General features: G+C 34.0%; 1 protein-coding gene across 1 annotated transcript in view; it reads left to right on the top strand.

The window, feature by feature from the left end:
- NRK (Nik related kinase) overlaps positions 1–17170 on the top strand; it is a 144762-nt gene that overhangs the window by 102138 nt on the left and 25454 nt on the right. The window contains exons 15-21 of the mRNA XM_049644148.1: positions 177–1344; positions 3512–3619; positions 6558–6625; positions 8734–8828; positions 11428–11525; positions 12536–12900; positions 14672–15011. Coding sequence (XP_049500105.1) covers positions 177–1344; positions 3512–3619; positions 6558–6625; positions 8734–8828; positions 11428–11525; positions 12536–12900; positions 14672–15011 — 2242 coding nt within the window. The remainder of the gene's footprint in view (positions 1–176; positions 1345–3511; positions 3620–6557; positions 6626–8733; positions 8829–11427; positions 11526–12535; positions 12901–14671; positions 15012–17170) is intronic.

Raw genomic sequence — 17170 nt, forward strand, 5'->3', positions numbered from 1 at the left:
TAGTAATACAAAGAATACTTCAGACATTATAGGAATGATTCAAGAAAGATTTACTGAAAATACCTTTATTGCAGAAAATGTCCATTTTTAAAAATAAAAAAAAAAGTGAAGGCTGAGTGGCTTCACTCCACTGACAGTTCTTACTATATAGCAATCATTTGTGTGTTTCCTTCTAGAGGACCTTCTTGTACTCATGAGCTTCTGAGACTGCCAACTAGCAGTAGATGCAGACCACTTAGAGTTCTGCATGGAGAACCCTCTCAGCCAAGGTGGTTGCCTGATCGAGAAGAGCCACAGGTTCAGGCACTTCAGCATCTACAGGGAGCAGCCAGGGTGTTCATGCCACTACGAGCTCAGGACAATGCACCTAGGCTTCTACAGGGGCAAGCCCAGGCACCTCAGCGACTACAAGGGGCAGCTCGTGTGTTTAAGCCACTACAGGCTCAGGTTAAGGCGAAGGCATCTAGGCCCCTACAGATGCAGGTTAAGGCACCTCCAAGACTACGGAGAGCAGCCTGGATGCTCATGCCACTACAGGCTCAGGTTAAGACACCTAGGACTCTACAGCTACAAGCCCAGGTGCCAAAAGAACAGCAGGCTCAGGCCCAGCCCCAGGCATCAGAAGAGCCACAGGATCTGGACCAGGTACCAGAGGAATTTCAGGGTCAAGATCAAGTACCAGAACAACAGCAAAGGCAGGGTCAGGCCCCTGAACAACACCAGGGGCAGAACCAGTTACCTGAACAACAGCTGGAGCAGAACCAGGTACCTGAACAGCCAGAGGTACAGGAGCAGGCTGTTGAGCCCACACAGGCAGAGATTGAGGCAGAGGAACCTGAGTCATTACGAGTACATGCCCAGGTATTCCTGCCCCTACTGTCACAGAACCACCATGTGCTGTTGCCACTACATTTGGATACTCAAGTGCTCATTCCAGTAGAGGGGCAAATTGAAGGGTCACCTCAGGCACACACCTGGGCACTAGAGCCCCCACAGGCAGTTGGCTCAGTTCAAGAACTGATAGAGGGACTATCAAGAGACTTACTTCGAGCACCAAACTCACATAACTCAAAGCCCCTTGGTCCACTGCAAACCTTGATGGAAAGTCTGTCTTCAAACATGTTTTACTCTCAACCAGAACAGGCAGGGAAGAAAAAATCAAAAGTTTCTAGTCTAAGGCAGGCATTGGCAAAAAGACTATCACCAAAGAGGTTCCGGGCAAAGCTATCACGGAGACCTGAAGAGTTTGAGCTCTCAGATTTAGAAGCCTGCAGGAGAAGGTGCCAGCGCAGATGGGAAGATATCTTTAATCAGCACGAGGAAGAATTGAGACAAGTTGCAAATGTAAGACTTTCTGATATTTTTACTGAATCAAATATGCAGAGAAAACATTACTAGTCCATGCTCATGTTTTCCCTCTGTAAAACCAAATGAGGTAAATATTCCTTGTGTCCCAAAGAAAATTAACTTAATAATTTGTGCTTCAAATAAATTATCCTAAAATTTCCAGGTAATTATGACTAAATTTGGGAAAGAAAAAGTTGCTTGAATGATCCAGGTAATTGTTTAATATCTTTGTAGAGATATAGTTTTAATTATTAGTTTTCTACCTATTATTCCCTTAACCAATAAAGGAACACTGTGTAGACCTTTAAAACTACTATTTTGGATATTTAAAAATTATTGCCATAGCTCAAACTTTCAAATATAACTCATTAAAATTAAAGACAAAAGAACAACTTTGGTTTTACTCCTCTAACCTCTAAGTTAATTTGCCTTTTTCCCCATAGAATGCTGAACTCTGCTATTTAAGTGAAGTATACTATTTTTTTTTATTTTGCATGTTTAAATCAAGGTTAAAATGAAACGGTAAAGCAGTTTCAAAAATATTTTGTATATAGTTACCATATATATGAATTGTCTCACTAATGTTCCACTATTTTACATAATTAATGAAGTGTCTGCATTGAACATGACATAAGTTACAAATTCATCTCTGCACTCTTGAAATGCAGTATGCTACTATCTTTAGCTTATTTTGGAATAGTCAAAACTTCATTCTTTCAAATCCTCTAAAATAATTTGGCTGGAGTTGCTGAATTCAATTTGGCAGATCTAATCTGACAGTGAAGGATTTTGTGGTCTTTATAAGCAAACTAATGAGGTCAGCAGGATTGGGAGAGCAGTTGTTTTCTAATACTTCACAACAACCATTCATATAAAGGAATCCTAAATTAAACCCTGGTGTCAAAATCCATTTATCTGATAATAATTAATGTAGTAATTACAAATGTATCTTTTCTGAATGTCTGGATAAGTCAGTCTTTTGGTTTATGTTCATTGAGCCAATTAAACACATATTATTTCCCTAACATGTTTAACTTGAGAAAAGGTAGAAGCAACAAGCAAAGAAAGGACCTAATTGATTAATATCAATGAGCGCTAGTAACAACTGAATTAACGGGTTTTGCATTTATAAAAAAGAGTTGTATACATTCCTGCAAGACCCATGGCATTGGTAGCATGACACATACTTATTGTCATTCAGTGTTTTAAGTATATATGTGAGAAGCCATTCTAACATGGAAGAAAAGGTCAATAAATAATAGTTACCAATCCCATGACCCTAGGATCTTGTACAGGCATTCATATCTTTATGTGTGATTCTTAACAAAAATATAAAAGAAAATAAAAGAATTAATATTAAATCAAAGTCATAGATCTTTTGAATTACCTAAAAATTTGTTAGCATTTAGAGACATATGTGAGTTCTTTAGCCAAAGGAAAGAAAACTAATTTTCATTACTCTGAGTTGAAGAAATAATATTGATTGGCTTAAGTGTGAAAACAGAAACTTTCTTAAACTCCTAGAGCTCAATTAGTGAGAAATATTTGCACTGCTATATTTCAGATCTTCCATTGCACAGGAGGACCAAACTTTGTAATTATAACTGCTTACTAAAAGTGACAGTTTGAGATTTTGAGGTAAGCTTTAGACCGGAGATTCTTAACCTGGGTCTAACAGATTAGCTGCAGGTGGTCAATGATCCCCCTGAAAATATATGCAGATATCTTTGTCCATATGCAATTAGAATCTCCTCAGATTCTTTTTTTTTAATTTTTAATTTTTTTTTTTGAGAGAGAGAGAGACAGAGAGACAGACAGAGTGCAAATGGGGGAGTGGCAGAGAGAGAGAGGGAGATACAGAATCCGAAGCAGGCTACACATTCTGAGCTGTCAGCACAGAGCCCGATGCGGGGCTTGAACTCATGAGCCACAGCCATGAGAGCCGAAGTTGGAAGGTCAACCGACTGAGCCACCCAGGCAACCCTAGAATTTCCTCAGATTTTAAAGGGAATCCAGAACCACAAACGATTAGAATCTTCTGGTTTAAATCAATTTTAATATTTGAAAATTATTCTTTTAAATTGTACATTGGGATGATAGAATTACTCATATTATTTGTATTTTAACAACAATTAAAATATTTATTTTCCTTTTTGTTTCAAAGGACAAAGAAGATGAGTCATCAGACAATGATGAAGTATTTCATTCAATTCAGGCTGAAGTCCAAATAGAACCATTGCAGCCATATGTTCCAAATCCTAAAGGAAATAAAGTAAGTTTCTCAGTATGAGTGACATTAAGTGCCTAAAACAGTGGTTCTTAAACTTTTTGGTCTCAGGGATGCTTTATACTCTTAAACATTGAAGACCCCCCAAAAACTTTTGTTTATGTGGATTGTGTCATTCAATATTTAATGTATTAGAAATTAAAACAAAAAATAAAATATGTACTAATTCATTTAAAAGAAAATAAAAGTATTATATGTCAACATAAGAAATAAATTTTTAATAAACAATAACTATTTTCCATTTTGCTTAATGGAAAACAACTGGATTCTCATATGTGCTCTGCATCCCATTTGTTACCATATATTTAGTATATGCTTAATGAATTATATGAGTAAAAGCTGGCTTCTCACATATAAGTAATTGGGAAGAGAGAATCTTCATAGCTTTTTCAGATAATTGTGGATATTCTTTGATAATACACCAAAGCTAGGGAACTGGAACTTAAAACCCTATCAGTGAAATTTTGCATATTCATAAATATTAAAATCTATTGTTCTATTATTTGCTATGAATAGATGTTTTACTCATGCACAATTTTGTATCTTAATACATTGGTCAGTTGGAAAATAGTATTTCAATGTGTATGTAGATCTTTCGAAATATTTACACATTTCATTATACAACATCAATAAACAGCATCTATTAATATCACCAATTTCATCAGAAAAATGATTATTGATAAGCTGCCAAGTGCATGGTGACAGATAATAAATTTAAAATTTAAATTTTTACTTCAAAGCTCAATTTTATCACTACTAACAAATAACATCAGTTGTTTTTTCCTTGAATTGACTGGCTAACTTCACTGATTTTAAATAAAATGCCTGCCAAATGCCCAAGTTGAATAATCATAGTTGTCTTGTCATTCTTTTAAGTAAAAACATTGCTCATAAAAAACTTGGGTAGTTAAGCTTATAACACAATCACACATACCTTTTCCATTCATTGTCTCTGTTCTGGGATGTAGTTTATGACAGCATCTGGATCATTTAATCTGTGGTTTATTTTCTTACACTTATAGGAATAATCAAGTCAGTCCTCATAGCCAGGATGATTCTGTTTTCACGACTGTATTAACAGCATTTAGCATAGGGTATTGGTGAAGCCCAAGTTGCAATTTCAGTTCCCATAAGGACAAGATATTATCATCATAGCTAGCATTCATAACAGCTAGTCATCTAACAATTTCTTGATCACTAAGGATGAATCAGGTGGCTGAGCAAAGAACTCAAATTCTTGCCTTATTAATAGTGAGTCAGAAGTCTCATTGTTCTTAATCAGCACAAGGGTCCCAGATCACTATATTTCTTCCTTCTAGATGCTTCACAGTGATATCTTTCATGGACAATTATTCTTTTTAAATATGTTACTTCTGATACTAACAGTCCTCTGGAGTGAATAACAGAATATTACTTTATAAATACTAACCACTGGCAGAAGGAACATAAACTGGATTGTATTATTTAATTACAAAAGGCCTTATGTCTCCCTCTCTGCCTTATGAAATTATGACTTTACTCCTACTCTCAGATAATTATTACCTTAAGCATGCCTCTTTAAACAGGAAATATAATGAGTTATGCCTGACTGGTTTGGAATACATCATTTGTCTCATACATACTATTCTTACTAATCATCTTCTCCTTTTTGGGACCAAATTCCTCAAAATTCAAAAGCCAATTCTTATTAGGCATTAGTTTTTCTTATTTTTGGCCTTTATCTTTTCTGAGGAATCCTGGCCTCTGGTTTACTAGTGTCAATAAACTTTCTCAGATCAGTTTCATGAACCAGGGAGACCTAGTCTGGGTCAATATAATGCCAGGGCATGTGAATCAAATGTGGAAAAAGATGCTTATTATCCATACTACTAAACATGTGGTTACATTTGGAAATACTCATTACTAAACAGGTGAACAATTAACAACATTTTTCATTTCTTATCGATCACAACTTTGATAAGTCACGTTTCTAGAACCTATAGAATGACTTTATAAGCATGAAAATGCTAGAGTTTTAAAAAAATGTAACATGTTTAATTTTTCTTTCTGAAGAATCTAGTGTGACTACCTTGTTGAATGCCAGAATAACCTATTTGTTTTCATTAGTTAAAAACGATTTTAAGTAGAAACCTAATGATATAAAACTAAATGAGGCAAGGCAACACTACATGGTCCTATCTACTAATGTTAGCAGAAAATAATGTGCCCCACTGATGGATGCTGATTCATTATATGTGCTCTTTTCTCAAGCATTTTGCTGCATTAGATGAAGGAATAATTAATAGAAACCAAACTAATTCATTTAGAATTGAAAAAGTATTTGGAAAACTGATTATCATAATACAGTCAAATTGTAGAGTGAAAAAAAAAAACATACTTTCTTAAAGGTGGGACAGTTTTGACTCAAGGGATTTTAATTATGTAGTGTGTGTGTGTTACAGCTTTTGAAAATCTAGGGTTAGTTTAAAAGGGTCAGTGGGTGAGAAGTTTGAGCTTAAATTCTGAGTGGGAAATTTGGACTTGATATAAAAAGTAATATTAAAATATAGAACATTAAATTAGCAGTTGTGAGACCTATATTCTGATTATAGATATTCTTTAACTTGATGTAAATTCTTAGAAAAGTTATTTTCCTCTCTGGGGCACAGATTCTTCAATACAAAAATTAAAGTGTTTGATTATATAATGTCCAGAATCTGTTATTATACTAAAATTCAAGGATACCATCAGAAATTATGGTTAAGCAGCTATAAAGTTATACTAAAATTAGGAAAATACAATCTTTTTATGAAAATAAGATTTTATATGTTGTATTTTTAGGAAAATATCTCTATATGAAGAAAGGAATCTTCATCCGTAGGTTAATAATTCAAAAGAATTTATGATAAAAATTTTTACCAAAGTATTGCCCTGTGTCTTTAAGGTCCAAGAGAGATCTACTTCAGTGCCTTACAATCAAGATTGTGCACACTATGTCAAGTTCTCTTCAAGGTATGTGTCTCTAATTTCTATATTCAAATTGCTCATAACTTACTACTACATGGAAAATTAAAAGGTATTTATTTATTTGACACTAAGTTTTGTGTAAAGTCAAAACTAAAATATTAATGACAGCATCATCATAAATTATATTGTTGGCCTACATTTAAAACCTTAACCGCAGCAATCCATTAACTAGATATTTTACATTTGGATATACTGCGGTCTCTGTGTCATTTAGTTTTATAATTTGCTGATAAAATCCACAATTTAATTTAAAAAATCAATGAATTCTTGGACAGCTTTCAATTAGTACTTTATAATAAAAAGATGTGAAGTTTCACGTGTATCATGTACTTTGATTATACATTTTATCATGTGGTACATCATGAATCTCATGTACATGTACTACACATTAAAACACTCACAGAATTCCTAACCTCAGAAGCTAATGCCATGGAATGGACAAGCCTGAAATGACCTAAGGGAAAAATCAAATCTAAATCTCAATATTATATCAATGATATTTTATAACAGTCACTGTATCTTTTATCTCTGTAATATTGGTGATCTTCAGTGATTTTCAAAGATCGTGTTTCATATTTTAGATGTTTGTGGTTTGTGTTATATCTAAAAACTAAATTTTAAGGTAGATTTTCCTTAAAAATTATACCCCCTTCAACTCCAGATTATAATGGAGAGATCTTAGCCTATATTCATTCACTCAGTCTTTCACTAAATATTTATTGAGCACCTACTATATTCAAGACACTGGACAGTATGGACAGATTGCATAGTGTTGATGTTATGTAGTATGTATATTCCTACTTCATTATTATTTAAAACCCCATATATTTCTGTACTTAGATTTAACTTATATGAAGATTTAGGTACTTAGATTTAACTTATATGCAGAAATCTTGGAAAATTGGAAAGCAAGATTAGGAATTTTTGCTTTCTCTACATTCAGTAAATGAGTTGTCATGGTCGTTCTGACTGCAAAGGGAGAAACCTGTTTAATTTTGTGTATCTTTTTTTGGTATCATGGGATATATCTTTAATAAAATCCAGCATATAAAAAGTAATACTGCTGTTAAACTATAATTGGCTGTTCACATTTTAAAGGGATTGTTGAATTTGTGAATAGCAAATATATTAACTTTAAATATGATTAAATTTCTAAAAGTAATTAATTAATTTTTAAGTTTATTTATTTTTTGAGAGAAAGATAGAGCACGAGCGTGGGAGAGGCAGAGAGAGAGAGAGAGAGAGAAAGAGAGAGAGAGAGAGAGGAGCCCAAGCAGGCTCTGCACTGTCAGCGAAGAGCCTGATGTGGGGCTCGAACCCACAAAAGGTGAGATCATGACCTGAGCCAAAACCAAGAGTCAGATGCTCAACCCACTGAGACACCTGGGTGCATCTTAAATTTATAAACTTAATTTAAATAAAACTCGAGTCTTTCCTGAAATTTGGGGTTATAGAAAAGACTCTAGTATGTTCTAGGCCTAGACCAATAACCAAAGTCCTTCCTATATGGAAATTCCAAAGCAACTATAAAATTTAGCAGCACCAGTCCGAAAAAGCTTTCTGAATATTCCCTGAATTTGAATGTTAAAAACTAGTGTCCTATTTGTATGTCCATTCATTTAGCTAAATCAGGAACATTAAATCTAAACCAGGACATTAAAAAACGCAAACGTCAAGCTTTTAAAATCAGGATGATCACAGTGGAATATTTGACATGACAATAAGTTTTTATCTTGTTAAAATCAACGCATACATATTAAGTTATGTTTATCACTGTGTTACTAGGTATATAATAATATCTGAATATTACCTTAAAGAAAGTTTATTGAATTTTTTGAAATTAAATATGATATGTAAAGGAAACATATACTATATGGAAACATTTTATTTGTATTTTGGAAATTGTTTCTCTGTTCTAGATAAAATAGCACATTTGGGGGAAAATGGAAATTTGAAAATTTAATTCAGCTCTACTTATTTTAGTTTGATATATACTCATATAGTTAAAATTTTTTGTTGGTATTGATGTTGAGCTATACATTCCCTTTATGAGTATTAGGACATGGCACTTGCTTTTCTGTCTTTTCATTTAGTGTTCCTCAGCGGTCTGTTTTGGAACAAGCTCAGAAGCCCATTGACATCAGACAAAGGAGTTCACAAAATCCTCAAAATTGCCCAGCAGTATCAGGTGATTCAAAAAACAAAGTTTAAACAGTCAAAACATGGGCCTAATATTTAACAGTCTGTATTGCAGAAGTTAAGAAAGAATTTCAAGAAGAAATGAATCAAAAGTGTTAAGGAAGCCAAGTAGAATTAAGACCAGAAGGCCATTGGATTTGGCAATTGGGTGGTCATAGGTGACCTTTGAGAAATGGAAAGTAGTTTTTCTGAAGTTTATTTTTCTCTTTAAGTTGGGTAGTAGTTAGGAATGTGTCTGGGGAGGTGGGAGATGTCAACTTTAGTTTCTGTACCATGTGTGAAAAATATGGGAAAGGAACTTGGGAGAGGCCGTTTTAATAGGCTAAAATGTATAAGCAATCTTTAAAATATTGAAATATTAAGTGGAGTAGTTTTAGGCATGTGTTTTATTTATCAATTTGTTATTTCACCACCCCAAAGTAAAATATATATAGTATCTCATAAACATCCCTAAGTGTTACAAATTGATGTTTTTACTCAAAACACATGAAAAGTTAATAAAATCATAGAAAATTATTATCACAATTTGTGATAATAATTTCAAACAAGTATTTTATCTTATGATATGCTTTTGAGAGTTTAAATGAATTATAGATTTGTGAAATATTGATATAAAGCTAAACCTTATGTCTTAGGTTATAAAATCTGGCGCTATGTACTTTTAACCAACCTAAGTAAATTTAGCAAGGGCAAAATGCCTGACCGAATCCTCAAGTCATCTTTAAAAACGTAGAACACAGATTTTATTAAAATGTTAATAGCAAAAAAGGTATATAAGTGTACTATATAAAAATCAAATATTTTGAAGACCTGAACTTAAAAACCCCATTCTTCTTAGGAGACTCAGATAATGGTAGAATTCTTTAAATAGTAGTGTCCTCTCATACAGAAATATTATCTTGTGAGAAAATAAGCTTGCATGAAAAGTAACTTTAAGAATATTTTTCTCAGAATCTTTCTGGTTTGACTAGGACTAATTTTGCTAATACTGGGAAAACACCTAAAATTTTAAGGTTTATTTATATTGCCTTTTCTTAAATAAAGAAATTATATGAACATTGGTAAGGGGGAGAAGTGGATAGCATCTGTGTAGGTAATAGCTGAAGTTCTTTTCAACTCTAAAATTCTATTATTTTATTGTGTGTACTACTTAGACCTAGATTACATACTTTACTATGCAGGAAATCAGAGCAGCTTACCACAAATTTGCCTCAAAATCTCAAACACTCACCCAAATTTCTTATTTAGCCTAACAACATACCCAGAGACTTGAGAAAAAAAAAGGTTTCCTGAAGAAAGATAATAAATTGCAAAAGTACTATGCCACAAGATACAGACATAAATTGTAGAGTGCATTCTGGATAATATATTCAAAACATAGAAGTGTTTGCAAATACATGATTTTTGGAGTTGTGGTGTCTATACCATAGCTATAAATAGCAATGTTGCAAATAAAAAAGGGATAGTACTGTTTATCTTCAATGTCCAAGCACACTAAAACAATAAGCAGGGACATAAGTGCCCCCTTAGTGAAACTTTTTCTGGGGATATTCAGCAGATCTACTGATTTTTGAGCCTAAATATTCTCACTGGATTTTAACCACAGGTGCTATTTACTATACCATAAATCTTAATGTCAAAACTCCAGACTTCAAATCCAGGTAAATTTGCATTTTTAAAGATTTTTTTTTTTTGTATTTTTAAGTAAGCTCCACACCCAACAAGGGGCTTGAACTTCCACCTCGGAGACCGGGAGTTGCAAACTCTATGGACTGAGCCAGCCAGGCACCCCTAAATTTGCATTTTAAATGGCAATATTTACACTATAGAATTCAGCTGTGCATTGTGATAGCAAGAGCCACATATGGCTTTTTAAATTAAAACTAAAATTAAAATGCCAACCCCTCAGGCACACTGGCAATATTGCAAATGCTCAATAGCCGTGTGCAGCTACTAGTACTGTATTAGACAATGCAGATACAGAACATTTCTATCACTGCAGAAAATTCTAGTGCACAACATCGCTATAGAAAGATTCCCAGCTTTATAAAAAGCATTAGGTTTTGTCTCTTTTCAGTTGTTCACTTTTCAACTGTATTGAAATACTTCAAGATATATCACTGAGTGGAAATTGGGGGATTAAGATTGCAGGGTCAACTCTTCTCTTGAAAATGTTGTCTAATCTGTCATCTTCTAATGCACTGTTGAGCTCTTTTTCTACTGGTTAGTATGGGAGGCCAGTGATACCACCTAGCTCTTCCTATCCTAGATACATATTATTTTTTAAATGAAACTATTTGTCTACCAGTCTTCCTGGATACCTTCTCACACAGAAATATTTAGCAAGTGTACACTTAATATTAAAAACAGAAAAGCCATGTAGATCTACGACAGAACAAACCTTGAGCCTGCCATTACTCCTGAAAACAGAAATCTAGGATCTTGGCCCCATGATAATTTATTAGGTGGTATTTCCTGAATGGAAAAAAAGCTACAAGAAACATACCAAGGTATTGAACTGGTACACTATAAAAATGAAGGCAATGGTTGCGGTCTTCACTTACTAATGTCTTTTTGGCATTCTACAGAATCTTCTTCTGAGGAAGAGAGTCCTGTAACCTGGAGGAGGTCCCAGTCATCACCGCCTTACTCTACTATTGATCAGAAGTTGCTGGTTGATGTCCATGTAGGTTGCCATCTTAACTCTTAACACATTTATCTGTTTCTTAAAAAACTTCTTTAGACCTACATATTTTCATCTTCACTTGAGGGAAAGGCCAAAGTGTTGTTTTTTAATTAGTATTTCAAAGATAGATTTCCATTGCTATGTGAGTATGCAGAATATGAAATCTAGAAATTAAGCTTGAAATGGAGAAACTTTAAACTAATCATAAAATATTTTATATTCACATGCTTTTGTCAGAACATGTTCAGAGAGGAGAGATAGAAAGGTCTTTGTAGAAGCTAATCTCAAATCAAGGAGTAAAAGCTAGATGTTCACTTTTAGCTAATATAATTTCTTGGATGATGAGGTAATACATAAAAATAACACATTGGGAGAAAAATAAAATGCCCTCTGACAGCATAAACAACAGTCTGCCAGTTGTTTCCGCAGTGTGCTTTCAGGTCACTCCATTTTACTTTTGTAATTATCCCTACCCTCCACATACACATCTCTTTCAGATTGCCTAAAGATTGCTTATATGACACCATACTTAAAGGTGCATTTATATTAATTTGGTTCTTAGAAGTGTTTGAGTTACTTTAAGACAACCTATGTACAAAACTAGAGCTAGGAAATTAAGTATCAATTTTAAGAGCTATGTTTTAATCCTAATATCAGAGGATAAAATGAAAGGGAAAAAATAAGTATACCCTCTATAGAGCATCAAATAATCTGTTTTACTTTCTATCACCAAAACCAAATGTCTACTCCTCAGCAGAAAAGTAGGGGCAATAAAAAACAAAGTGAATAAATTTTTCTCTTTGTGATCCAGAAAGGCCATTAATGATCATAGCCTTAAGTTTGGGTTTTGGCATTCAATCTTAAAAAAAAATTGCTGGCTTTATCTTGTAAATAAATATCTTCATTTCAATTGAAAATATATTTTAAAATATTGTCAGCTTGGAAACTTTCCAATCTAGAAGAAAATAAAAGGCTACTAGAGATTGCATTAACCTTTCTTGTGCACACAGGTTCCAGATGGATTTAAAGTAGGAAAAATATCACCCCCTGTTTACTTGACAAATGAATGGGTAGGCTATAATGCACTCTCTGAAATCTTCCGGAATGATTGGTTAACTCCTGCACCTGTCATTCAGCCACCTGAAGAGGATGGTGATTATGTTGAACTCTATGATACTGGTGCTGATACTGATGGTGATGATGATGATTCTAATGATGCTTATGAAGATACCTATGACCATGACAAGGGCAATGATGGCTTGGATAACCAGGTTGGTCAGGTTAATGATATTGGTGAAGACCATGATGATAATGACAATGACGAAGCTATTGATGACAAAGACAATAATCATGATGATGCTCCTTGTTGGCCAAGGTTGGTTTTTTCTGGATTACTTGTACTACCAATATTTTAGAATGTTTCAACTATTTGCATCTTTGTTTTACTTTCAAATTTTATTACCAAAAGGGTGAATGAATTTCACTTGTATATTAGTAAATGGTTCATTTTTCCATAATATATTTAAATTATTTTGATGCAAAACACTTCATTTTGCATTTTTATATGGTATATTTTATTAGTATTCAAGTATTATGTTCCTTATAACTGGAATTGTTGATGTTTCTGTTAAAATTAGTGCTACTGAGTCATCTTATGCTGTAAAACCACAGTGAGTATATGAAATGGGGTAACAAATAGTGCTACATAATAACTGTGTGATGAAGCCCTGATATTGCAAACAAAATCTCCAAATTTGCTGAGAACAATGAATTGCAAACTTGACTTTCACCTGATAATTTTAGGCTGAAACTTACTAACATGGCATTATTCTTGGAATTCTGCAAACTGCTGTAACTAAATTCAGTACTCATTCAATTTTATCTTCTTATAGAGCAGCTGCCAAAAGTGGTAATATTTAGTGAAGTGATGTTTTTGGCACGCCACCAGTTGTTTGCTATATATATAGTTCCTTTCTCCTGCTCAGAACAGGCCAGTGTGTTCTTATTTACATATGCTTATGGTTTGTGTTTAAACTGCTCTCGAAGAAGATTACTTAATATAGTAAATGTTTACATTTTTAGAAAAATTATCAGTGGGAGAATTGTTTGCTTTATAATATTGAAATGCATATATTGTTTGGTTAATTTTCAAATGTTATTGGTGGATATACATGGCAGAACAGACTACAGATCATTCAATAGTTTTTTTTTTCTTTTTTGCCAACTAAAAAATCTACCAGGAATTCCATTCTCAAATAAATTTGCTTTTGGGGGTGCCTAGGTGGCTCAGTCAGTTAAGTGCTGACTTCGGCTCAGGTCATGATCTTGCGGTTCATAAGTTCAAGCCTAGCATTGAGCTCTGTGCTGAGAGCTCAGAGCCTGGAACCTGCTTCAGATTCTGTGTCTCCCTCTCTCTCTGCCCCTTCTCCCACTCACACTCTGCCTCTCTCTCTCTCTAAAAGATAAACATTAAAAAAATAAATTTGCTTTCAGAATTATCATAGGTATATGTTTATGTTGTGTCTTAAACAAAAAAAAATCATTGAGACATTTTGTTAAGCTTGGTGTTCTTGGCAACTAATTAAATGACTCTCTCAGCTTAATGAAATCTATATTACTTATTTCCTGGTGGTGGTAATAGAAAAAAATCAATGGGATTCTGTAGCAAAGTAGTCAATACACATGTTAGAAAATTGAGGCATATATTAAAATAAACAGAAATTAAATATATTGCAAAAAGAATTATTCGATATGTTGTGGTTGTGCCAAAAATATGGGTTTGATCATTTATGTGGTTGTGAAGTTGTTAATGCATGTAGTCTATTATTTAAGCAAAAAAAAAAAACCATATTCATGCTGCTAACCTAACACATGTTCCTAATAAAGGATGCAAGTTCTCTTCCATCTGCCATCCACATGCAATTGAGGAATTGGTGGAGGTTATGGTGTTAATTCAGTATTTAAGATTGACAGGATATAGGGGTGTTTTTCTTGTCCATATCATGCCGGTAGTGTTCACATAGAACAAAAATGTTCCTAGAGGTGGTACATATGTATCAGACACATCCGAATTCTGTTTTATTTGCTGACTTTCAAATGTGTTTGTGTTCAGTGGCTCTCTATCATTAATTGGATCTTGTTATCAGACCAAGCTATGGTGATGGAAGCTACAAGCAAGATGGTAGAGATGGAAATGATGGTGGAGAAGGGACATGCAGCAGTTATGGAAGTCAGAGAGTCAGTAGAAGCCATGGAGGAAGTGTAGCCAGTGGGGGCAGTGCGGCCATTGGAGACCATGAAGAACATGGAGCCAATATAGGCAATGGAAGAAGAGTCAAGGTAAATGGAGGTAAGGGAGTCAGTGGAACCAATGAAGAAAGTGGAGCCTTTGAACTCAGTGAAGGAGAAAATTACTCAGAGACAGCAGAGACAGATGGTCAAGGATTGGAGAGACTGACATCCCAAGACTTTGAACATCAACAGGAGGTAATACACCATTTGAAAAGGAGAATGAATTCCTCTCCTTGTAAATGTGTTTTTTCATGTGATATTTCACATTTCCAGTCATTCCATATATTTTTAACTTCCATCCCAAAACCTTAAACATTTTAAATTATAGCTATAGGTAGATCTTTACTTCTTCTCATTTGTATGGTTTCTATTTACTTCTAGGGACAAAAATGTATTTTTTGTTTGCTTTTATTACTCAGATCACACATTTTGGATAGTGTCTCTTAACACATACATTTTTTTTTTCTGGGAAGTTGTCATTGTGGTAAAATATACATAACATACAATTACCTATGTTAACTATTTTAAGTATACATTTCAGTGGCATTAAGTACATTCACAATGTTGTACAGCCATTATTACTATTCATTTCTACAATTTTTTCATCATCCCAAACAATTAAAACAGTTAACTCCCTATTATGCCTCCCACCAGTTCCCAATAACTTCTATTCTACTTTCTATCTAGGTATCTTATATAAGCAGATCACACAATATTTGTCCTTTTGTATCTGGCTTATTTCACTTAGCATATTTTTAAGGTTTATCCATGTTGTAGCATTTATCAGAATTTTATTCATTTTTAATGAATGAATTAATTCATTTTTAATGAATTCATTTTAATGAATAATATTTTAATGAATAATATTCATTTAATATTCATTTAATGAATAATATTCCATTGCATGAATATATCACATTTTGTTTATCCATTCATCTGTTGATGGTCACTTGGGTTGTTTTCACCTTTTGGCTATCATGAACAGTGCTGCTATGAATACTGGTGTACAACCATATGTTATTGGGGTGCCTGTTTTCAATTATTTCGATTATTTTGAGTGGAATTCCTAGATGTAGAATTGCTAGAGTGGAATTGCTATATTCTATTTTAACTTTTTGAGGAACTATTAACACATACTATTTAAATAGAAGTAATGTATTGTGTTTAGACAATGATTTTATCATTCACAAAACATTACTAACTTTATAAATAGTTTTAAAAATAGTCAGATAGCTTCACAAATGCCAGATCAATAGGAATGATCACAGAGAAGATTTCCTGGAGCATGTGGTATTTGAACTAATTCTTGACAAACAGGAAGTTCTTAGATATCTGAAAACACAGGTGATATTCCAGACAGAGGGAAGATCATGCCAATTTACTTTCCCAGACTGTTGTCCTATCCCACAAACTGGCTTACAAGATGCCATGCTCTTTCATGAATTAGTGCCCTTGTGCAAGCTGTTCTGTCTGTAAGGCTGCCCCCTCACCTCTTCTCTGCTTGGTTAATTAGTCATCCTCATGATCCAACTCATATATCATCTTTGACTTTTCAGGATGGAATTATATACCCCTCCCTGTGTGCTTCCAAGCGTTTTGCCTATAGTTTAATTTTAGTACTTGTGATATTGTATTTGGTTGTTTACTTGCTTTTCTGCCATACTAGATTGTGAACTCTTAAAAGGCAGAAGCTATGTTTAATCCATCCTCAATTACTTTTCTCTGTCAACTCACCCAATCCCAGGGTCCAAACTAGGAGTTGGTCTATGATAGATAGACACAATAATTACGGAAGAAATTGAGGAAGGAAGAAAATTCCCTAGATAGTTTCCAATGGGAAAACAGTGGAAAAGACTCTCTCTCTCTCTCTCTCTCTCTCTCTCTCTCTTTCCACCCCCCTCCCTACTTGTCTATCTAAATTAAAGACGTCAAAGCAGGATACCCTATCAGTTTTGTTTTCTTAGCACCCCTGGGTATCTCTATCGCAAGGAACAGTTTTTGACATTTACAGAACGAATGGGTATTCTTTTCATTTTAATTTAAAAAAGACATGTTGCCATATAATACTTTTGTTGCTGGACAGGTCATGAAAACAAGTCTTTGACAGGGCAGTACAGCTCTCTCAATGCCAAGAATCACTGTTTAGATGCAAAGAAATGCTTATCAATAGAAAGGCTTACCAAAAACAGTTGGTATGTTTTTGCACAGGACATGGCTCCCCACATACATTCTGTCCATTTTGTGACTTTTATCCTTGAATTTCTTCTACGTAAGTTGATGGAAGCCAACCAGATTTTCAGTGTGGCATGTTCACCCTAGAATTTGTGTTGGTTGATATTCCATCATTAGCTTTG

This window comes from Panthera uncia, chromosome X (genome assembly GCF_023721935.1).
Source record: "Panthera uncia isolate 11264 chromosome X, Puncia_PCG_1.0, whole genome shotgun sequence".
In the NCBI taxonomy this organism is placed as follows: domain Eukaryota; kingdom Metazoa; phylum Chordata; class Mammalia; order Carnivora; family Felidae; genus Panthera; species Panthera uncia.